This window comes from Argiope bruennichi, chromosome X1 (genome assembly GCF_947563725.1).
Source record: "Argiope bruennichi chromosome X1, qqArgBrue1.1, whole genome shotgun sequence".
NCBI lineage: Eukaryota > Metazoa > Arthropoda > Arachnida > Araneae > Araneidae > Argiope > Argiope bruennichi.
This window is the reverse complement of record NC_079162.1, coordinates 136,428,466-136,452,921: the sequence shown is the minus strand read 5'-3', so window position 1 is coordinate 136,452,921 and position 24,456 is coordinate 136,428,466. Positions and strand designations below refer to the sequence as shown.

General features: G+C 29.8%; 1 protein-coding gene across 3 annotated transcripts in view; it reads left to right on the top strand.

Annotated features, from left to right (window-relative positions):
- Positions 1-24,456, top strand: part of LOC129959090 (protein dopey-1-like) — a 213,554-nt gene that overhangs the window by 64,213 nt on the left and 124,885 nt on the right. For all 3 annotated transcript variants that reach the window (XM_056071898.1, XM_056071899.1, XM_056071897.1), the window contains exons 11-13: positions 16,215-16,315; positions 17,879-19,373; positions 24,147-24,324. In XM_056071898.1, coding sequence (XP_055927873.1) covers positions 16,215-16,315; positions 17,879-19,373; positions 24,147-24,324 — 1,774 coding nt within the window. The remainder of the gene's footprint in view (positions 1-16,214; positions 16,316-17,878; positions 19,374-24,146; positions 24,325-24,456) is intronic.

Below are 24,456 nucleotides of genomic sequence, written 5' to 3'. Positions count from 1 at the left end.
AATATATGAAAATACTAATTTTAAGCATGTCATTTTGGAACCAACTGTTTTTTTTTTTTTAACTGAATGATACCATTTTGAAAAAATAATTTCGGTTATCAAAAGATTGTTGACTGTCCTTTGTGTAATCGCTAAATATTCATCTTCAGAAATAAAAGTAAAAAGGATTAATTCAGATTGAATCAACAATTTTATTCGCAGCTCGCATTTTAAGGTGACTGCCTACGTTGAAAATGGTATTTTTCGACCATCTTGGCCAAAAAAAAATTTTTTCAAAAATATTTTAATTCAAACATTTTTCTTTCTAAAACAGTTTTTCTTTTCATTTTATGTCTTCTAGAAGCCGAGATATATCAAATTAAAAAAGTGCAGTGTAGTTGAAAATTAACCGGAAGTGTCATTCTGCAACCGAAAGTTGTTGTAAAATGCCCCTTTTATCATATTTTTTACCTTTTTTTTTTGTTTTAAAACGCAAATAATAATTTTATAATGTTGCTAGTGCACAGCCATAACTTTTGAATATCTACTTTTTTAATTTTCTTCTTGGTAAATGGCAACATTGTCACTCTCTCGAGACTTTGTTTACATTTTAGTTCGATTTTCAACTCTTATTTTTCTTTGCAATTTTTTCACTGAAATCTATTTTTTCTAGATTTTATTTTGATCATAAATCGCATTTAACTTTGTTGAAATGGGTCACGCAAAAAAATATCGCAGCACGAAACGAAAGTTTGCTGGGAATCGCTATTCAAATGCAAGTAACAAAACAGATGATCAGCATGTTCCTGATAATGGTGATCAGAAATTAACTGCAAGTGTTTTGAAACTTGTAAGTACCAGTTATGATGATTTTGCAAAAGAAACTCTTTCTAAATTCACTGGAAATCGTATCATAAGTGTGCAAATATTGATATCTGTAATTGCTGCATTATGTTGTCCTATGTGCTTCAAAAATTATTTGGTGCTACATGAAGATTCCAGATTTGGTTTATCATCAAATTTTTGTATAAGATGCAAAAACTGTAGCTTTGTAAAAGGATTTCCTTCAGTAATGAAAGTCGATAACAAGAATCACTTGAACACACTTGTTGTTTTGGCTTTAAGATTGATTGGAAAAGGATATAATGGTGGGAGAAAACTTTTATGTCTTCTGGATTTGCCATTTCTTTCCAAAATAACTTTTAGAAATCAAGAGATAAAACTTAAGGAGGCTGCTTCTGAAGCATCTAAAAAATCTATGAAAACTACTGCTAATAAAATCACATCACAGAAAAATACCTCAAATTGTGGAGTGTCTGTGGACGGTACATGGCAGAAACATGGTTATTCTTCCCGCAATGGTTGCATAAGTTGCATATCAGTTGACACTGGAAAGGTGTTAGATATTGAAATAATGTCCAATTTTTGTAGAGAGTGCAACAGCATGTCAAAATCTAACAAGAAAAAGCATACGTGTCGAAATCACAAAGGTTCTGCTTCTAGTATGGAGACTGTCGGAGCCTATTGTATATTTAAACGCTCTGAAGAATCAAGAAATTTGCAATATACACAGTATTATGACGATGGTGACTCCAAAGCTTACGATGCTGTGAAAAATATATATGGTGCAAATATTGTCACCAAATTAGAATGCATTGGTTACGTGCAAAAAAGAGTTGGCAGTTGGTTGAGAAAATTGAAAAAATCAACAAAGGGCCTGAAAGGCAAGGGCAAATTAACTGATAATTTTATCGACAGATTACAGAATTACTATGGAATTGCCATTCGTAGTAATCTTGATAATCTAAATAACATGCAGTCTGGAGTTATTGCAGCATTTTACCACTGTTGTTCCAGCTTCAAACATCCTATGCATGGGCAATGTCCAGTAGGTGTCGATAGCTGGTGTAAATATCAACGAGCTATGGCACAGGGGAAAACCTTTCTTGGGAAATCCATTGGACTTCCAGAAAAAAATTATTAACATCATCAAACCTTTATATATGCAGCTTTGTGATCAAAAACTGTTAAAGAAGTGCTTGCATGGAATGACACAAAATGCTAATGAGAGTTTTAATGGTTTGCTATGGAATATAGTCCCAAAACAACATTTTGTTGAGCTCCAAACTCTGTCTTTGGGGTCCTATATTGCTGTCCTTCAATTTAATGAATGTGGGAATGGCATAAAAAGTGTATTAAATCAATTGGAAATAGAAGTTGGTAGTCAAATTCATAAAGGACTAAAGCTTTTTGATTATGAGCGAATTTGTAGCTCAAAAAAGCACTCATTACCAGCTGCAAAAGTTCAAAGAAAAAAAAAAAAGAGCTCAGCGAAAGAAAAAATGTGCAATGCATGAAGTAAAAGAAGGTTTGACCTATAAATGTGGAGAATTTTAGACTGATTTATTAAGAGGAAATGTTTTTTTAAATTAACAGTAAACTTTAAACTCATTTTTCTCAAAATAATTTTTTCGATAGAAGTTGTAAACCATTAACATGATATCTCCAGCATTAATTAATATTTTTTAATGAAATTTTCAGAAAATGATCTTTATATCATTGTCTATGAAATGAACTAAAAGTTTTGTTATACATCTAATACTTTTTTACTTATAGCCTTTTTGTTAGAAAATATCTGAAAAATTATGAATAATGTGTACATTGCAACATAAAAACCTTCATAATATTTTTGCATTTCAATAAATCTCTTAGATTTTAGTTCATTTTGAAGATAACTATGGTATGATATGTGCAAAGAAAATTTTAATTGCTGAATTAGAATTTTGTGTAGAGTGTTAACCGTTTTGGTTAATTTTTGCTAAAATTTACATCAAATTTGACAATTAAAAAAAATAGGGCAGTCACAGAATTTTTTAAAATAGATTTTTATTCTTATAATATCCCACTTAACTAGAAAACACCAATTAAAGCTTAAAAAATAGCCTTTTAAAAAAAAAATTGTCTCGAACGTAGGCAGTCACCTTAACACCCAAGCCTACTCGCATAAAAAAAAGAAGAAAAAAATCGTTGTACCTCCTGTTTTGCTCGGCGGCTGCATTACTTGATCTCCTTTCAAAACTAGTTTGAGTGCTCGATTGATCTTGTTCGCACTTCCGACACCTATCGAATTTTCAATACATATCAGATTCCCGATACTTATCCAGTTTTCGATATATGTTGTGTTTTCGATACTTATCGTAGTTTCGAGATTTCGATGGTGGTCGAATTTGCATAATTGAGAACCAGTCCTGGCAATATTTTACAAATATTTTTTATATTATTATTTCAAGACATCGTTTTGCATATCGGTGGAAAATATGTATTTTTCATCTTTTCTTTTTAATCCGCATACGTTTCTGTAGTATGCGCTTTTATTTTTCCGAAAGTGTATAATTTTTCTTGTTCATTATCTTTAAAAAATGGTCTTTTCCAATTTCATTATATATTTTTTATTTAACATAACGATTATTTTTTATTTAACATAATGATTATTTTTATTGGATAAATTTTATTACTTCAATTTATTCCACTTTATGTGATTGGATTATATATTACGCTTTTTTTTTTCACGCAGTTTAAAAGAGTTTTCTTTCCTTTTTTTTTATTCATTCTCTTTTTTTTATTTTCAAATGCACGGCATTTTGCATTGATTTAAAAGTTTCTGCATTCAGTTGATGTAAGAAATTTTTGGGGAAATTATTATTTTTCTGTTTTTAATATAAACATATTTTAGTGGTGATTTTTTCAATATTTTAACTTTTTTTATATATAATCCTTTTTTTTTTCATTCCCCCTCCCCCCTTCTTTTTCATTTTTCGTTTTATTTCATTTCAAATTTTATAATATGCAAAAATGTTGATAGGATATTTAGAAATAAATGATAATTAGCTAGAATTTCAATATTCAGAAAAGCAGTGTTGTACTTGAGTGTTGGTTATTTTTTCATTGAGTTTATATTAATGATGATATATAATGGCATATTTTTCTTTTATTTGTTCGTGATCAGGACCTTTTCTAAAAATTTTAATGTATTACTTCATTTGTTCATTCATTCAAACATTTTCCTTGGTGGATCTGTTTTCTTAATTGATTCCTGTATTTTCTGGTCATTGTTTAATACTTCTCTACAGAAAACGAAAAGGTACCTGCGTGACCGCCAATATAGCATCTCTCATCAAAACCAATAGTTGTCGTGCAAAGCAAGCGGCTCTTATTCTGTTTCGGTCGATGAAAATCAACATTTTTTATTCCAAAAAAAAAAAAAAAAATTGAACTACCTGATAATTCATACCTTTCTTTTACGGTATATTTTCGATTGTGTTGAGAATATATATATATATATATGTAATCACTTTTTCTTCGTGAAGGAAACAAGTGGATTAGCATAATATGAATTGGATTTTTTTTTTTTTTCTTCTCTTTCTTTCTGCATGATTAAAGTGTTTCTGTTTTGCACTCTTGTTGGATATCTATTCAATAAGACTTGATTATTTTTAAAAACGTGCAACTAGAATTCTCTGGTATTTACAGTCATTGTTGAGAATGTGATTATTTAGCGTTTGAAAGTTAATGATGTTCTCTTATCACTTTTTATTTGCTAATTTAAGACTTATTTAAAGAACTTAGTTCTAATGTTTATATGAATTAAATATATTGTTGATAAATTTCTGATATCAATATTGCAGTTACTTCTCTAAAGATTTAAAATGCGTTCCCTATTAGAATTTGTTTTTGATTATTATACCATTTGAATTTGTTCATCAAGAAGTCGTTTCTCGTTAAAAGCAAAAAAGGAGACAATTTGATTGGCAGAGGACTGAATGAATCAAATATTTGAGGTATATAATATATGTCTGTATGAATATTTGAAATGATATGTCTAAAACTGTTTTTAAAAATTTAATTGTAGTCGTAAGAAATTTAATTTGGCGATAGATTTATTACATGCTATTTTAACTGATAGAATAGAATAGGAAAACAGGAACAAAAGTTAGAAAACGAATATAATTTATGACTTGAAAAAGAGAAACTATCGGGTAAAAAACTTAATTTGAATTTGAATTAATTAGGAATAATTCGGGAGTAATTCAGAATGGCCATCGAAGCCTACTATTAAATTTATTGAATGAATTTGTTAAAATGATTAACTTTTTAACAGTTATTACAGTACCCGCCAAGTCACAAAGATGGGATTATATTTTTCCAAGTTTAGAAAAAGCTTTATATTATCTAAATGTTAGTGAGGAAGTTAAACCCAAAGTATTGCTCATGATTATTAATGGATAAATTGTCGTAATTTATTAGCTCATCTAAACGAGAAAGAATTTAAAAATTATTAATCTTTAGAACAATTAGTACTGTAAGAATATGAACCGTCACCGGAACTTTATCTGGAAAATTTTAGAAACGTTAAACATAATCCTGGTGAAAACTTCTGTCAGTTCGCGCCTAGGCTTGCATCGATATTATTATATTGTTGTAAAATAAGGCAAGTGAAAAATTTCAATTCAATAAATTGGTTGTAGTTGACCGGATATTTCAAATTCTGGATTCCGAAACGACAAGTCAGATTGGAGTGTTGCAGAGCGAAAAATTAGTTTAAACTAAAATGTGACGTATTTTATATCTCCAAAGGAAAGTTATATGACTGGTCATATAACTGAACTGAGAAATGTAACTGAACATATGATTGGCCGGTGAAGGACAAGTGGAAAGATACAAATTCTAAGAAATTGACCTATTTTTCCTGCAGATCCGATAAACATTTACGTCAAGATTATAATTAAAATAGAGAGGGAAATGCAAGAGTGAATGTAAATAATATTTTGGCGGAAGAGCCTGAAACAAAAATTGAGATTATATGGGAAAGTTATCTCTAGGAAAGCTATTGTTAATTTTAGTAAATTAGAGAAGACACCTATATATGTTAGCGATAACACACGGGAACTGAAATTATGGTTGTCAAAAAGGAATTAGTCCCATATATTTCAGTCGAAAGTTAGTTGGAAGGTATTTTTGGTCCATCGGTTAAATGTCCTTTGGTATATATTCCTATTGGTTTCGAGACCAACGACGAGTTTATATGTTACACCAGCAACTGCTCAGCCCTTTAATAGAGTTCTTGGTGGAAAATGTGCTGCTTTCATTTTCATGTGCTGGTTTTGAATTCGTTGGGAGAAGCTCGGAATAGCATTAATTCGCTTGCCCATAATTCCCATATTCTGAATATAGACTCAAAAGAAATAGATAAAACCGAAATTAACTGTGTGGATTCACCTAGGACTGCAGAATAAATCGCTGATAAACACTGACAGTGTGGAATATCGAAAATAAATTTTTTCTGTTGTGAGTGAAGCAAGAACAATGGTGGAAAGTGAAATGACTTCTGAGATGATGAAGCGAAGCATGGTGGCCGAAAGGTTTCGCTCTGAACAGGAGCATTGTACCGATTCTGCGGTTGCTTGGAAGTTTGCTAAAGAGGGCAAGAGTAACTATTATGAAGTTCATACGTTTTCTTTTTCATAAAGATAAAATACTCGGGAGGAGTATTAGACAATCGATAGTTTCTAAGTGTGAGCGGAACGAAGTTTTGCAGCTAGTTCATACCTCTGTTTCAACAGTCACAAGGGACCCAAAAAGACCCTTGAACGAATTAATATTCATTCTTCTTGGTATACCTGATGACAAAAGACTTTGTGAGTCATATATCAAATACAACTTACTCGGACAGTCGAGAATAGTGATAGAACACCAATTACTCTGATGTCGATGCCGGAATTGCTATTTCAGGTCGTCAACGTTGATCTCATTGATTCAATAGATCCACCAAGTTATAAAGGACATAAGTATATTTTATGTCTTACTAGATTAACATACTAGGTGATGCGTAGCTGTACAGCTTTCTATTCTTAATGCTAAATCACAGGGTGCCTAGCGTCATGAAAAGTGCTTAAATTTGAAAACCATTTTTAAGCACCTTAAAAGTGCTTAATTTTATCGAGTAACTTTCTTCAAAAGCAGCGTTTTATTTATTTTGCTTCTCCACACGATAATTTGAAAGCATTGTCGTAAAGGCTTGTTTATCAGATGCATCAAGAAAGAAAATCAAGAAAAGAGAAATTATTCGGACAAGGAATCCAGGGTGTAATAGATCCAAAACATGTTAAGATAACTCTCATGATACTTTTTTTCCCTTTCTTCCTCTTTTTTCAATAATGTGCATTGCCGTTTATTGGAATAGTTATCCGAAAGGGGCAGTCCGAATTATATACTGTGCCATATTTGTTGCGGCTCGAAAAACATTTGAAAAACTTTTTTGAAAAAATTTCTCAAACACTAAAAAAAATTTTTAATGTCTTGAGATGTTGAAGAATTTATTTAAGTTATGCCTAGGTATCTTTTATGTCTTGTTAAAGAAGAATATGTTGATTGATCCGATCAACGAAAAACAAAAATACAGCGAATTTGGAGAGCCAAAGAGAGATTATAGAAATTATTAAAGACTATATTAAAATGTAATTAATTACGGTATGTAATGATGTTAATCGATTGCGTAAAATCTAGTATGGTGAGATTTTAACTTGAAGCTATAAGTTTCCAATGATCGTGATTTCTTTCGTGGTTTACTTTTTAAATGACCTCATTCAAAAGAAAATTATTTGTTGGACCAATCTCGCCAAATTTTAATTTTTACCAAGGGGAAAAAAAAAAAAAAAAAAAAAAAAACTGCTAATTTTGGTATTTAAAATTTTTAATTAAATTAAAAAAAAAGGTTTCCAACACTTTTATTCTTCAAGATTTAGATACTATAATTTTATAACGATTTTTCCTTCTTTTTTTTTTTCTCTCTCTCCTTTTTTTCTTTTTACAACTCTTATAGACCCCCCCCCCGCCCCGCCAATGAAATCTTCTTTTACATATAAAGGTTCGACTTGATTGAGAGAGCAATGTGCAACATAAGCATTGAAGTTAGGAACATGCAATTCGGAAAGTCACTTCTTAGTTATTAGAGGCTTATTAAGAACGATTATTTCAAAATTTTAGAAGTTTAGTTAAAAAAATAAAAACAGAATTTGTATGCTTTGTTACTATAACATCAAAGTATCGCACAAAAATTATTTTTACATAATATAAAAGCTGAAAAAAAAAACTTTTCTATTCTACCAATTTTGTTTGAATGAATGCATTTTTCCTCTTACAGTTTTAATAATTTTTGAAAAATTGGTTTCGGAAATAATATATAACAATTTTTATTATATTCCCGGTGGCGTAGTGGTAGCGTTTCGCACACCCAATGCACAGGTCCGAAGTTCGATCCTCGGGATGGATAAGGTCGACTCAGCATTTCATACCTTCAGTGGGTCGATAAACTGAGGGCCAAGCATGCTTGGGAATTAAAAACTGGGCGTTCCGAGTTAGGCTGACCACCTAACCGAGACATATGCCTTGCACCCCAGGGCTCTCGGTCAAGAAAGCAGATATGGGCACTGTAGGCCTTGGCCCACATTTGCTGTCTTGCCACTGAGTTTAGTTTTAGATTTTTGTTATATTGAAACTCAAAACAATATTATTGCTTCTTTGATTTGAGTCACGTTATTTTACGCCGTTAAATTGTGATAAATCGGAGAAAAATGCTTTCTTTGCTTTAATTTAAACTTAATTAAAATTTTCAAGCAGTGCATTAATTAATTTTATTCAGTTTTATATTCCAAATTTTTATTTTTCAAAATCCGGACTCTATTATTCCATAACGATTATTGCTTCTTTTTATAACTCTTGTACGAATTTCGTTCCCAAAGAAATCTCTCTTTACATATAAAAGTTTGACCAGATTGACAAAGCATGAAGTTTAGGAAGTTATTTTTAGGATATTAGAAGCCGGCTAAACGCGAATTTTTCAAAATTTTAATTAAAAAAAATAATAGAATTTTAAAGTGTTTTCACCGTAACATCAAAGCATATCATCGCAAAAAATTATTTTAACGCCATGTTGACATCTTAAAATATAGCTTTTCGATGATAAAAATTTTGTTTGAATGAATGCATTTTTTTAGTAATTTTTGAAAAAGTAATTTTGAACATAATTTATAACAATAATTTTTATTATGATGGAGTTCAAAACAATGTCATTGCACCTTCGAATCGTCACCTCCATTATTTTATAGCTGTTAAAATCATGATAAAAGAAAAAAGAATGCTTTCTTTGCTTTTATACTTAAAAAAAGATTTTTTAAAGCAGTTCATTGAGAAAGATTCTTCATTTGAAAAGTTTTGTTGAATTTTGTAGCAATGTGATATATTGTCTAGTACTGGCTTCAAAAAATACTGTAAAAATGCTTCAATTAACATTTTTTAATTTTCATTTTGCTTCTAATAACAGAACTGGCTTTTTTACTTAACGAATTTGTTTCCTTATTTATGAAAATTAGAAATTGTGAAGGCATTTTCATTTTTTCATAAAATTTATAATGACATTTTTCTTTAATTTCTGTAAAGCTGAAGTAAGAATTATAGTGTATATATATATATATATATATATATATAAAATGTAATATTTTTTGTTGTGAAGCATGATGCAGTTTGAAGACAATGAAGATACTTTTAATTTCGTGACGTCGTTTTATTCATTTTGAAGAAGCAAGCATATGTACAAGCGACGAGGACACAGAACGACACAGAAAGGAATGAGGGAAGAGCTCTTGGACATTTTATCCCTGGTCTTATATAACCTTAGATTTCGATAGGGAAAATATTTCTTCACAGTACCAATATATTAATAAGATTCTGATAGGGATTTCTGACGCATGTTAATCACGTGTAAGGGAAACACAAGGATCTTTTAAGAAAGAATGTGCTTACTGGACATTTTTACCCCTTCACGCCGAGCGTGTGAAAATATCGGCATTTAGCTGACTAAGCAATTTTATAAAGCTTCTCTTGAATTAATTAAGTAGAGAAAGTGGAATTGGATCACGAAATAAGAGAATATTTTAGAATGAAATTACTATGGGCTAAATTAAGATCAAATCTTGGAAATTAATTAAATTGAAATTAAGTGTTTAAAATATCATTACATATATATATATATATAAGCATTATTTTATGTGAAGCAGAATGCAGTTTTGAAGACAGTGAAGATACTTTCGATTTCGTGACGTCGTTTTATTTCAGTTTGAAGAAGCAGGCATTATGTACACGCAGGGGCGACGAGCAACACACACAACATAGAAAGAAATGAGGAAAAAGCTCTTTAACATTTTATCTCTGATCTTATATAACATGAAATATGGATAGGGGAAATATTTCTCCATAGTGCTTATATAAAATGAGATTTCGATAGGAATTTTTGCTACACGCATCGACAAGGCAGGGGAAACACAGGGATCTTTTAAAAAAGAATGTGCTTATTGGACAATTTTTGAGCCCTTCACGTGGAGTGTAAGTTAGGCTTTTAGCCGATTCAGTAATTTTACAAAGCTTCTCTTGAATTAATTAAGTAGAGAAAGTGAAATTGGATCACGAAATAAGAGAATATTTTAGAATAAAGTTACTATGGGCTAAATTAATATAAAACCTTGGAAATTAATTAAATTGAAATTAGAGTTTAAAATATCATTACATATATATATATATATATATATATATATATATACACACACACAGGGTGTTGCCGAAGTTGGCCGGCAAATTCAGAGGGGTGATAGTAGGCATCAAGAGGATAAAGAATCACCATACAACATGGGGTCCCAAACGACGTTTAGGGGGTGAAAATCGCAAAAATATAGGAAGTCGGAGGACTGTTGGGAACTGTCAAAAATTAATAAAAGAATAACAAATGATGTTTTAGCTATGAATTTATTTTAAGTGAAAGCACATTCTTAAACGTTTTTTTTTTTGTCATGTTATAACATGCTGATTTGATGATCTAGGAGGTTGTAAATTACTGAAAACGAAAAAGTAGTTTAGAACTCGTATTTGCAAATATATTAAAACTGAAAGAAAAATAAAAGCTTGAAAATGTAAGAAATTTTATATTCTGTAATTTGATATAAGCCTGTAGTGTAAAAACTAGGGAGTTTTAAAGATATTCAAGAAAAACTAAAAGGGAACCAGAAAACATCGAGCAAACATCAATACCGATGTTCGCAGAGAGCGTTGTCAAATTCAAAAAATAAATTCAGAGCAAGGATAATAGACATAAAGTAGAAGTAAAATTACCGGTAAGGATACTAGACATAAAGTAGAAGTAAAATTACCGGTAAGGATAATAGACATAAAGTAGAAGTAAAATTACCGGTAAGGATAATAGACATAAAGTAGAAGTAAAATTACCGGTAAGGATAATAGACATAAAGTAGAAGTAAAATTACCGGTAAGGATAATAGACATAAAGTAGAAGTAAAATTACCGGAAAACATAGGCTTGCACAGGTAACGTTTATTCAGTGAAAGTTTCAAAAACAGACGTCGAAAAGACAATGAGTCTGGCGAAGTGAATGGCCTTATGAATGCGAGGATTAGGAAGAAGATAATCGAGAAGAAGCCTTCTCGTATATAATTTTTCATGCGTTCTAGAAAAATAAAAACAGCTACCAAGTATTCATTAATGAGCATTGCAGAATTAATGGTTGTTAAACTACATTCGCAAACAACAAGTCAGGTTTCACAAATGCAATTAAAATATATTGGTGCAACATCATGCGTTAACCAAATGTTCTGGCATACAATTGTCGGTGTTCCCTGTAGTAAATCCGGAGGAACGTGCTGGAAGAAAACAAGGTACTTTGTGCCGTTGAGGCGTTCGGGCAGAAGATACTGGCCCCATACATGGCTCTGTCCAGATGTTAATATCAAACTTGTGTTGTACGTTTGACGAGATAGTGATGTAGGGATTTTCTAATGACCAAATATTCGCATTGTGCATGTTGAAGACACCTTCTTTGTAAAGCAGGCTTCATCCGAGAATAAAACTCTAGCCGAAATGTGTGCATCTTCCTATGTGGCATTAAACATCCAGGGTGTGAACTCCACTCGATTTGCGATTTTCATTGAAAAACGTTACCTGCGACCCTATGTTTTCTGACAATTTTTCATCTAAATATCTACTATCCTTTCTCTGAATTTATCTTTCGAATTTGACAACGCTCTCGGCTAACTTCGGTACTGATGTTGCAGTGATGTTTTCTGGTTCTCCTTTTAGTTTTTGTTGAATATCTTTAAAACTCCCCAGTTCTCACTCAACACGCTTATATCAAATTATAGAATATAAAATTCCTTCAAGTTTTTATTTTTCTTCAAGTTTTAATATTTTTGCAAATATGGGTTCTAAACTATTTTTTCGTTTTCAATAATTTACGACCCCCTAAATCATCAAATCCGCATGTAACAACATGAAAAAAACTTTTTAAAATGTGCTTTCACTTAGAAAAAATTCATAGTTGAAACACCATTTGTTATTTTTTTTAATTAATTTTTTACATTTTCGAACAGTCCTCCTATATTTTTGCAATGTTCACCTACTAAACGTCATTTCGGATCCCTTGTTATATGGTGATACTTTATCCTCTTGATATCTACTATCACCCCTCTGAATTCGTCGGTCGAACTCGGCAACACCCTATATATATATATATATCAGTTAAAAAGCAAATTTTTATTAAATTTTCGAAATACAAAAACGTACGTTCGAAATAAGGTCTTTACTAAACTTCAGAAGTAAGAAGCGATGAGATAATTGTTTTATGTCTGATCATTTCTGAAAGCTACTATTCTTTTCTATCAAAAAATTATTTAAGGAATTCATTTAGATAATGGCATTGTACTGTCGTCAGTTTCTTGGCAATTTTACCAGTCTTATGATGGTAGTTCATAATGCTTAGTTCTTAGCTTTATAAGACTACAATTAAAATATCTAAATATATCAGTTTAGTACAGGAGGGAATTTACACTTTCCATCCCAGTTGTGTTGAGCCTTATTTGTTGTTACATATATTAGAATTAAATACAAACTATTTGGTCATGGTATGCTTCTACATCAGTGTTAACATTTGCAGAAATGATGTATCTATCTTAATAAACTGATAGGTTGTTAATTTTGAGAAATACTGAAAAAGAAATTACATATTCTTATTGTTAATCATATAAAAGTTGATTTAATTTTTTTTGTATTGATAGTTTTTCATTTTTATAATTTTTTTTGTTTTTGTTTTTGTCAAAAACCAAAAAGACATCGTTTTTTTTTTTACAATAGAAGATACTGTGATATTGCGCAAATACGGAAATAAATATTAAAATTTAAAGAATGCATATTTAAAATTATTTTTTTTAAAATTTCAATAAAAACTATGCATTACTATAAAACAGAAAATATATGGTTAAAAACTACGCAAATTTACATATGTTTACATGTACAAAAGTGCTTAATTTTTTTTGGCTAAGGTGCTTAAAAGTACTACATTTTTGCAGCAGTTCCTCATTACGCACCCTGAATCAACCTGCGGCATTGTTAAGTATTTTCTCTAGGACGTTTTTCTTCCAACGTTATAGCATCAGATAGCGGAGAAATTTTTATTGCGGAATTAACTACGGAATTCGATAAAGGGAAGAAAAAAAAAAAAAAAAAGAGTTTGGGTGTGTTGAAATATTATCAATTGCTACAAAAGAATCAATACTTTTCGAAATTCTTGACAATCTCAGTTAATTACTTGGGTATTCTCAACTGAAAATAATTAAAAATCCAGTTGTGAAATTCACATGTCTTGCCTTTACGTGTTCCCTGTTTTTCTTATGAGGGATTGATTTTTGTTGCAAGATCTGCACAATGGTTAACTAATTTCGATCTTCTAATAGGTTATTGGCAGATCAAAATGGATGAAAAGAACGAACTTTTAAACTTTTTCGTTGATTACTCATAATGTAGAATATCAATAGAAAAATTACGCGTTTGGGCCTTGCAGGAGCGTCTGGTACTTTACAGCTCTGAATGAATCGTGTACTTAAATGCAATTTTGGAGGCACTCAAACCTACATGGATGATGTGGTAATTTTTTCTAAAACCTTTGAGGGAGGGAACATTTGACTCACTTAAGGTTAATTTCGACAGACGTAATGAAATTGGGATTTTCTGTAAGACGCGACAAATATACTTTTACAGCAAATAAAATAAAATATTTGGGGCATGTAATAGGTGGGAGGAAACGTGTACCAAATATACAAAAGGTCTTGGAGGTACGAATATTAGCCAGACCCGCTACAAAGTAGAAGGTTAGTTTATGTTAGGTTTAATGTGCTTTTTTTGGAACCTGTATTCCAAATTATATCGAGATTTTAGTTCCACTCTCTGGTTTATCTAAGAAAATAAACTCAACATTGTCTCTTGGGGCCAAGTGGCGCATTTGTGAAATTGTAGGAACTTTTATATAAAGTAACCGATTTAGCCATTCCTAATACCAATCTACTTTTTTAAGTGCATTGGGATGCATCAGATTATTGGGTAGAAAGTTGTCCAATTCCACAAGATTCTTAAGAAAGTTATAAACCGATAAGTCAAGCATTAAACTTCACTCAAAAGAATTGGGCTAATATTGAAAAAGTAAATGTAGTGTTATTTTGGTGAAACAAATTTGATAAACGCATCTATGACGCCAAGGTCTAAATTGTTTCAGATCATAAAACATTGAAATTCTTGAATCAAACCAATCACCAAATAACCTAAATAATCCAATGGATTCTTGCTTTGTACGGAAGGAATCGTTCTATTACCCAAAGGCCAGTTGTGCATCACAGAGGTGCTGATACTGTATCAAGATTAAATTAAAAGTTCTATCAATAGTTCTTGTTTTTTATATTAATGTATTTTGTGAATATTGTCGAAGAGTGTATTTCTGATATGTGTGTACCTGCTATACCTGGACATTCAATCATTTTCTGTGATGAGACATATACAGTCATTGAACTTGTTTTGCAATTTAATAAGCAGTATTTAAATAACTGTATTTGCTCTTTCCTTAATATAATTCTCCAATGTGTTTTGTTTAATGGACATAAATTATCACCTGTCACTAGGGAATTAAGCAGTTGCATAATATGTTGTTTTGATTTTGTTGTGTTATAATGTAAAGTAATTTATAGTATTTACCATTATTCCATTTATGTGGTATTGTAAATTCATTCACAAGGGGCTAATTTTATTCTTAGGTAGGGCATGTAATGCACCGCTATAACCTGGTGCTCCTTCTGAAAGTCAAGCGAAGAAAAATAATCGTCATGCATGTAGGAAGGGGGTGAGAGTTCGTAGAAAAATGAGAGTCGCGAGTCGTGGAAAAAGATGATCTGATATTTTTTATGTATTTGTATTTGGTAAAGTGTCGTATCCCATTAGTTAAATGTGTAAATAAATATGCTTAGGTCTAAAATCGTCATTCCTTGTCTTCTGTCATAGTTCACACTTGCAAAAATGTTATAAAAGAATTCTCATTAAAGTATGGTTTGGACTTTATTAATCCGGTATTATCATACAGTTTTTCTGAGATAACCAACGGCGAAGTGAAATTTAAGTAACGAAGAAAGTAAACAAAATTTAATAAAAGGAATCTGAAAAACGCACTTCGTGGGGGAGCATACTGGATAATACATTTTTCAGTTTTAGAACGAACTCTTTTTCAAATCGCGAAAAGCTCATAATTTTCCACCAACTCCATGAAACTTTTCTCTATGTTTTTATTATTATATTATAAATTTTCCTACTTGACGTGTTGGCCGATCTCCTTTATTTTTTAAAATTATTTTTATAACTTCCGTATTTCGCCGCTAAGAATGCTGCAACCTGTTATAATAAATTCAGCATAGTCACTTTAGTATAGGTACGCATTATTTTCTTGGCTATACGAGTATTGCGCATGCGTAGTTTAAGTTATTATACGTAGTTTATGTATTATACGTATTACTTAGTGTTCTCCTTTCTATATTCTTTTCTTGATGTTATTGTGACCCACATTTCCCCCCTACTCATCTCTTTTTGTCTTCTCTTATTATTATTCTGTTTTTTTTTTCATTGTAAACCATTAAAAATTTTCAAACATAACATTTTCTTGATCAACTTATAAGAAGAGTGGAGAGTTTAGCAATTTTAAAAATGTCATATTTGAAAGTGTGATTCATGACCATAATTTTTGTATTTTAATGTGTATTTTTTCCCCCTATCTGAGATAATTTGTTTTATGTTCTATTTATTTTTAGCAACAAGTTGAAGCTCAAAAGAAATTTAGTATTTTGTGGCATCTAACTAGAGATTTAAATCTGAAATCTACTCCTTCCACAATGACAAGAGTTTTTGATAGGTTGGTGAAAAGTCAATTTTTTATAACATAAATAATTGTATAAAGATGTTTCTGATAATATCTCATATTTGAAAGTACTGTCATGCTGCGTTAGAGACACTTTCTGAATAATAGCTACAGGATAAATTGATATGAATTTCACTATTTTGTTTCTCTGAATGAATTTTGCAAAACTGCTGAGGTTGCTTTTAAGTTCTTGTATTTTTAGAAATCCTTTACTTGTATATCCGAGTGAATGAATATTTAATTCTTGATAAGCGTATTGCGATGTTAATTTTTATTCCTTTTCCATGGTATTAGAAGGCTAAACTGTATATTCTGAAACTCTCTTGGTAGCCTTATACGGCCAAAATTATAATTTAAAAAATTCTTCTAAAAAACTTAATTTGCTAAAAATCCGAATTTTATATTGGAATAGCATAATATTGATTATACTGCTTCGTTTCAATTATATATATGAAATTCTACATTATTTATTATTAGTTATAATATATTGTTATTGTTTTATTTTTTGGTTCATTCACCATGAAAAGATTAAAAATTTGTGGCAAATCAATCTTTATTCTGGATATATTATACATGCCTGTAATATAAATACAAATTATCCTATTTTATAATATCAGTTGCATATTCATTTCACAAATGATAAAGGAAGAGAAGTTTGACCTCACAATATTCTTAACTGCCAGGATAGGATATAGGGAACCAGGTCAAAGATGATCCAGATCCAGAGGAAAACACTTGCTTCACTATTCAGAATGAGGTCTGCTTTACATTTATCCTATTAATATGTGATTCTATGCTTTCTCACTCGGCTTATGTTTTTCTGTAAGAAATTCAATGCTACCACCCAATGTGGCTTGCAGTAGAGTTGGTCTCAGTCCTTGCCATCTCATCCCCTGACACTATTTTCTCTTTCACAGAGAATTCCTTCTCCTTTAAAATACTGGACCAAAGTTCTGTTTGCCCAAAGGTAACAAAAGGTTCGCATGTTTGTCCCACAAAGATATTGGGTATCTATTTATTCTGTCTGTATTTATTTAGTCAATCTCTATTCCACGTGCTTCTTAACAATTAGGCTTAATATGTAGTTTAGTTTGCTTAATAAATAGTACTTGCCACATGCTTCTCCACACATCATGCTTGTAAGTCACCCTTGAAACACCACCTCTATTTGTGGGGATTTTGAATGCTGAACACTGCAATCGTATATTAGTTTACAATTGCCATATGACAACATATGCACTTGTATTCCCCTTGGGAAGAAAATATTGAAAGTAGCAATTTTTTTTTCTCGGCAACACAAATTGTAAATCATAATCACAGTTTTCTTTTTTTGAGAAAGGGACTTATCAATGATATAAACATTTTTAATGTAATATTCTTTTCTTTTTATTAAACATTTATGAAATATTTTATATATAATTTCAACATATAAATTATACGTTACATTATTATTCTTTCTGTTTGTAGTTTATAATATTTGTCTTAATTGCAAATATCCCATTATATACAAATGAAAAATCTGTTGTAAATTTTATCCTTTTTTTCCCCTTCTTTCAGATGTTTATTTCTTATGCTAGATAACCTTGGTAAAGAAACAGGACCCCAGAAAGCTATTTCTCAAGCTTGGTTGAATCATTCATTGCAGCGAGGGGATGTTGCACGTTTCCTTGAGCCTATATTGCTAATTCTTTTACATCCTGATTCAGCACGAGTGTCTGTTCAGCATGTAAGTGTCCACTGTCCTAAGAGAGCTTCTTCTGATGATAAAGTCAATAGTAATCAAGAAGATGCTGAAGCAAAAGTTTATGCCATTAGTAGTACATCTGGACATGTCATATATCATATTAGTGATGATAGCCACCCACCATCTCAACAACCTAGTCCCGAGAAGAAAATTTTAGCTCTGACATCTGTATTGAATGTTGATAGTAATAAAGGTTCCACTGTTGTTACTCATAATTCTATGATTCAAGATTTTGAATTGCCTTCAAGTCATGAACGCGATTTAAAGTTACCAATATCAGTTTTTGTTAATCCATTTGGATCTTTGTCTTCTTTAGCAAGTGATTCTCACCTTGAATATATCAATTTTTCTTCAACTGATTTTTCACAAGCTAAACGTATTGATTTATTGCGAAGAAGCTCCTTTGAGGAAGACATCATAGAAACTGAAATTGCATCAGATGCTGAACTAAGTATTGAAAATATAGTTTCTTCAGTTCTTGATGATATAATATCCCAAGTGGTAAATGATGAAGCCCCAGAGAAAGAATTTGTTTCTTCAAGTGATTTTAATTTCAGTGATGATTATAATGATGCTTGTGATTTAAATAATTCTTACAAAAAATTATCTGATTTTAATAGCATGTCACAATTAACAGTCCATCCATTACATACTTATATTTTGTTATATTGTCAAGTATATGATTCCCAAAAAACTCTTTATGCTCTTTATTCTTTGAAAGCGATCATATTAACTAATCCAAGGATTGCACTATGTAGTATGTCCACTACAAATATTAGCAATTCTTTAAGTTTAAGAGGCCAGAAATTACAAGTTTTGTTAGCCAGGCATCGTAAATCAGTTTTTGGTAATAATTTTCATGGAGAATTAACTGCAGAAGCTACAACAATGTTTCGGAGTAATACTTATGTTGAAGTTATTGTTGCTGCCTGTTTATATCATATTCGAAGTCACTATCCTAATTTACCACATGTGAAACTTACTGAAGAAGAAGTGATTGGAAACAGAAATGTTCGACTTCTTTGTATGGAAGTTCTAACACTTATTTTTTCAGAACTTGTTGGAATAGTTAAAGATAGTGGGAAATGTTTTGCTTCTTACTTAAGTGATTTGTTGCATAGATGTAAAGTACAGAAGACACTTCTTCATTGTCTTGCTGCTAGTGTATATGATTCACAGCATAAGTCTTCTACCGAAGGTGAAAAAAATTGCACATTTACTGAAACTATTGTTGAATTCAATGAAAACCCATTTAGGACTGGTCAATACAGTAAATACCCTACTAATGATTTTCAAGATACATTTCAGGTTGTATGAATTTCTTTTTCTTTTACTTATTATGTAGTTCAGCATTTCAGATATTTGTTTTGTAATGCTTATTAAGAATATATGATTATTTAAAGAGTTTCTTTCTCAAAGTTTAAATTATTTGTTAAAATTTAAAAAATTTCCGAATAATAAAAGTAATGATTTTTTTAAAAAAATTAATTGTTGAAATATTGAAGTAACTGCTTTTTTTTTTTTTTTTTTTTTTTTGTCATGAACAGTGGATTATTGTTTCCCGATTATCCGTAACTATGTGTTATTTATTAATCAGTCTATCGATTTACAATTGATTTCAAATCAATAACAAGTTTGAGAAAATGTTGAAAATGCAAATTTCAATAAAATTCTTTAGAAACCTCCGAGACATTTATAAAAGTTCACACTTCTCTTTCATTTTAAATTTCTGTGCTTGCCTAGCGAATCTCCTGCTCTTCCTTAATTACTATTTGTTATCTCATTTTCTTTTGTTCACCCCTCCTGTTTAGGCAGAGGCTTACCTATATAAAAGGGAGCCCTTGGCAAATACCGAAACAGTTCCGCCCCTCCTGTTTTTTTAACTGCAATTTTTATATTTTCCTCCTCCAAAAATGTATGACATAGGTGTAAACCTCAATAATTATACATAAAAATTTTTCAATTAGCATGATCTAGCCACTGATTCAGTACCACAATCATCTAATTAAACTGATCTAGTAAATTCATTTGATTCAATAATGTTCCTGAATATGAGTTGAAAAAATAATTCTCGCTGTTGAAATTTAAGTCAACTGTGTTTTATTCTTTCATCAAACTTTTAAATATTTTTTTTTTCTGCTAAAAATATCCTTCAGTCTTAAATGACTTTTTCATCATGATTTTAAGTATATTTTCAAGCAGTGAAAATATAGTGATATTATTGCTTCTGAATATTAGATTTTTCTTTTTTTCTTTCTTTATAATCTATATAGGCCAATTTTTGTTCAGGATTATGTCTGTTGTGTGATATTTATTAAGTGAATATGAATTATCTGGGAGATATAGATACTTTTAGTGGGGATTTTATAAGCATGTTATAATGTTTCTTATTATAAGAGCTAAGACATTTTTATCTTTTTCGTTATTCATTTATGAGATATAAATAAATATGTAATTTCTAATCATTTAATAAATGCAGTTGTTGAATTAATGATTAGAATCACCTGTGATTTTAATGGCTGAATTTTTTTTTTATATTGTTGATTTACTTATTTGCCAAGGATTGAACATTTTTAGATATTATTCAATTTATGTTTATACCACAGGATAATTGACATTTCAGAATTATATTTGGCATGCATTTTTTATGTAGATGAGTAATGAAATGACTACCACAACTATTATTTTTTCTCAATTTTGATATATATTTAGCTGTGTACTTTATAAGAAACTAATGTTGCTCAACTATCCACAGCAATTAATATGTTCTACAATTCTGATAAATGTATTTTATAATTCTAAAATATGTTTTTATAATTATCATAATATTTTATTAATTGTTATACTATCTTATATAAACATTATTCAGTTTTAACTAAGTTAATTATTTCATCGATTTTTGCCCATTTGCAATATTATGCTGCTATTTTAACATAATTTTTCATTTTAGTCTGGTACACTTAGCCAATGTAATGGCTTCTGCTCAAAGAAATGCCAACACAAAGCAATTAATATGCAATAACTTGAATACCTAAGTAATGGGGAATTATTTTAATCAATTTCATCCTTGACAAATCTTAATTAAATTGTATATGTTTTAGGAAGTCATTCTGTGCAGCGCCTTTGCTGCAAAAAATTCAGTTCATTTTCAATTAGTTTATATCTCAAAATGTAGATCCAATAACAATGCACTGTATTTTGTTGTCGATGGTATTTTGCTTTAAAAAAAAACAAAGTTATTACTTTCAGTGTACCAAAAATTAAATAAGTTCAGTGACTAATTTAAAATTGGTTGATAATATTAAATTAGTATAATTAATTTGATGAACCAGCTGTAATTTTAATTTGGCATATGTTTATAAATATTTGTATAAATATTATCACTTTAACACATTAGTGTGTTATATCAATGGCTTATTTCAAATATAACCAATGAACATGCTTATGTTTTTTTTTTTTTTTTTTTTTTTTTTTTTTATAATCTGCCAGGATTTTTAAAAATTTTTAATGTCTGATATCAAATGCTGGAAAAAGAAATTAAAATCCTCAGATATTCTTCATTTAATTTACAAATGAAAATCCAAGGTCCATTCTTATAAAAATTCTAGTGCCATGGCATATTTTTCAAGATTTTTATAAATTGGAAGGTATGAATTCAATGCCATTAACTAAATCAGCTTTTAGAAACAACACAATAATAAATTAATTGTTGTTTTAATTTTTGTGTGTGTTAATAAAACACAAAAAAATAAATTTTTGATTATGATTTTTAAAATTGAAATATATAGAATTAAAGAATGTTGAAATTTAATTTAAAATCATATCTTAAAAATACTTAACATAAATTGTTTTTATTAAATCTAGTGCTAGGAGCTAGTGTTAAAAATTTCAACTGTATTTTAATTCAGAATTAATATTAAGATTTAACTGGGATAAGTTCACTCAAGAGGTGTTGTGATACATTACTGTAAAAAATATATATGCTTTAAAATTCTTATCCTTTTTTTTTTTTTTTCATCGAATGAAATCCAAGAAAATAATTCAGCAGTCGATATCACAATTATTGAAAATATTTTTAAAAATGAAATTAGAGTAATGATTAAAATCCTTTCTTTTTATGCCGAATAATAAAGAAATTTATTAAACTTAAATTAATTTATTAAAATTTCAAAATTACTCTGATATTAAATGAAGATAGCGAGATTAGAATGCTAGCCTTTAAAAAAAATAAAAGAAAGATCCCTACAATGAATTTCAGAAGGAAAATATTTTGGATATTTATTGAGATTTATACCTTTTATTTCTGTTTGGAATTCAGTGAGCTTATGCAGCCGTAGATAATTATTTGATTCAACATTCATTGCGAAATACCGTGCAGCTGTTAAACGATATATTAAATAAATTTTGCTATAAGAATGTCTTAAACTGAATCAGTAAGATTGGGCAGTATATTAATTGAAGACGCTCATGCCCGATTTTTATTTTTTATGGAAGAATATTTTTTAAAAACTATCAAGGTTTCTTTATTCACTAATCTATAATTCAAAATTATAACAAAATGAATTCAATCCTATTCGAATAAGTAATCAGGAATACCGGATTAATAGTTTATTTTGTCCATGTCATCTTTCATCGCAGCAAAATTTTTATTGCTTATAATTCTTGTGCTTAGCATTTTCATTTTTAATGAAATTTATTCCCGGCTTTTTGCATTCAGTTAATTTGTAGAAATTCTGAATATCTGTTTTACTGATTAGTGGGAATGTTTGGTGAATAAATATAGGCTGTAATAGATTTATTTGCATTAAATCTATTGTTATGTTGATTTTTTTTTCGCATTTTAATTAAGAGGCTAGAATATACTATCAAATATTATCCAGATGATTCGTTTATATCGTGGCGATATATCAATTTTTGCTGATCGATCAAAACTATATTCAAACGGTCGCGATTCGATTATCAATATCAGCAATGAAATTAAGCAGGAAGAAAATCTTCATTTTATTTTTTAAGAATGTACGTAATGAGTAAAAAAAAAATAAATTAAGGTACTTTTTATTTAGATGCAATTGGTTTTTTCCTCAATTTTGCGCCCCTTAATTAAAGACTCCTAGAGCTTTTGCCCTACTGCCCCTCTCCAGTTACGCCACTGTGTGCAGGTGCGAAGAAATGAGACTGGGATGTGTTTGTTGATTATGTATTTGTTCCCTTAAAATTGGTTCAGTGTATAAATTTTTCATTAACTGATCATACACTATTTCCCTCTGTTTTTTAAAGCCTAGAGAAAATAATTTGAGCTCATTTGGCAAATTTGTAAAAAGTCTCGACTAATAACAAATGAAAATATTAATCAAAGTATCGTGCTCCTCGTAGGTCACGAATATTTTTCGGCTCAACTAACATAATAGTATGTAAGATTTTTAAATAAATATTTTGTTGTTATTTAATTTCTTTAATGTTATGCATAGTTAATATTGACAAATAAATTTCTCAATAACAACAGAAAATTACAAATGAAAGTGAAACTTGATTTTGCGGCTGACTAAAACTCAAGCCTTGTTTATTTCGTCCACATTGACATTTAAGTTTTATATCCTTGATCTAAGCATATAAACTTAATAAAATTTAGCAGAATTGCAAGTATTGCAAAATATAATTCAACATTTTTGATTTGGTATTTTATGACATAACATATGACTAAAAAAAAATTTTTTTTAACTTTTGAATCTATATTTCAAGTTTTATATAATCTGCATTTATTTTATTAATAATGAAACAATGCTGCTCCCTTTCTCATTCTTAATGTGGATAAAGAAGACATAATATTAGAATATACAAAATTAAACGTTAGAAAATAGTTCAATGTAAGAGTTTTGTTTAGATGGAGCTAGATTGAAATAGTCAATAAAGTAATAATATTGCTACTTTTTGTTTCTGAATTTTAATTCTAATGGAAAATATTTGACTACATTTTTCTTTACAGCTCAGTAGGTGTAATTATTTATTTATTAAAGTAAATTGCTCATGTATTTATTGTTTGTTCCTGTCTAATCCAAACAATTTAATCTCATTTTTTTTCAGGTACATTTATTGAGATTAATGGCCACATTAATAGTTCTCGAAGATACTGTATTGTCCCAAAATGGTGCAGAAAAAGATTCTATTAATGGTGTTGGTTCGAAAACTGTTGATAATACCTTAGAAAAGAAGTCAAATTATAAATCTACAACCCAAAATTCTACATCAAAATTTCAACCAGGTGTATATCTACTACATTACCCCCCCCCTTCGTTTTCTGTTTTATACCTTATATGCATATTGAAAAACTTTATTGTACCTCATTCTGTTCTGCTCATTTATTGGTTTCTTAAATATTACATTTTCATTTTTT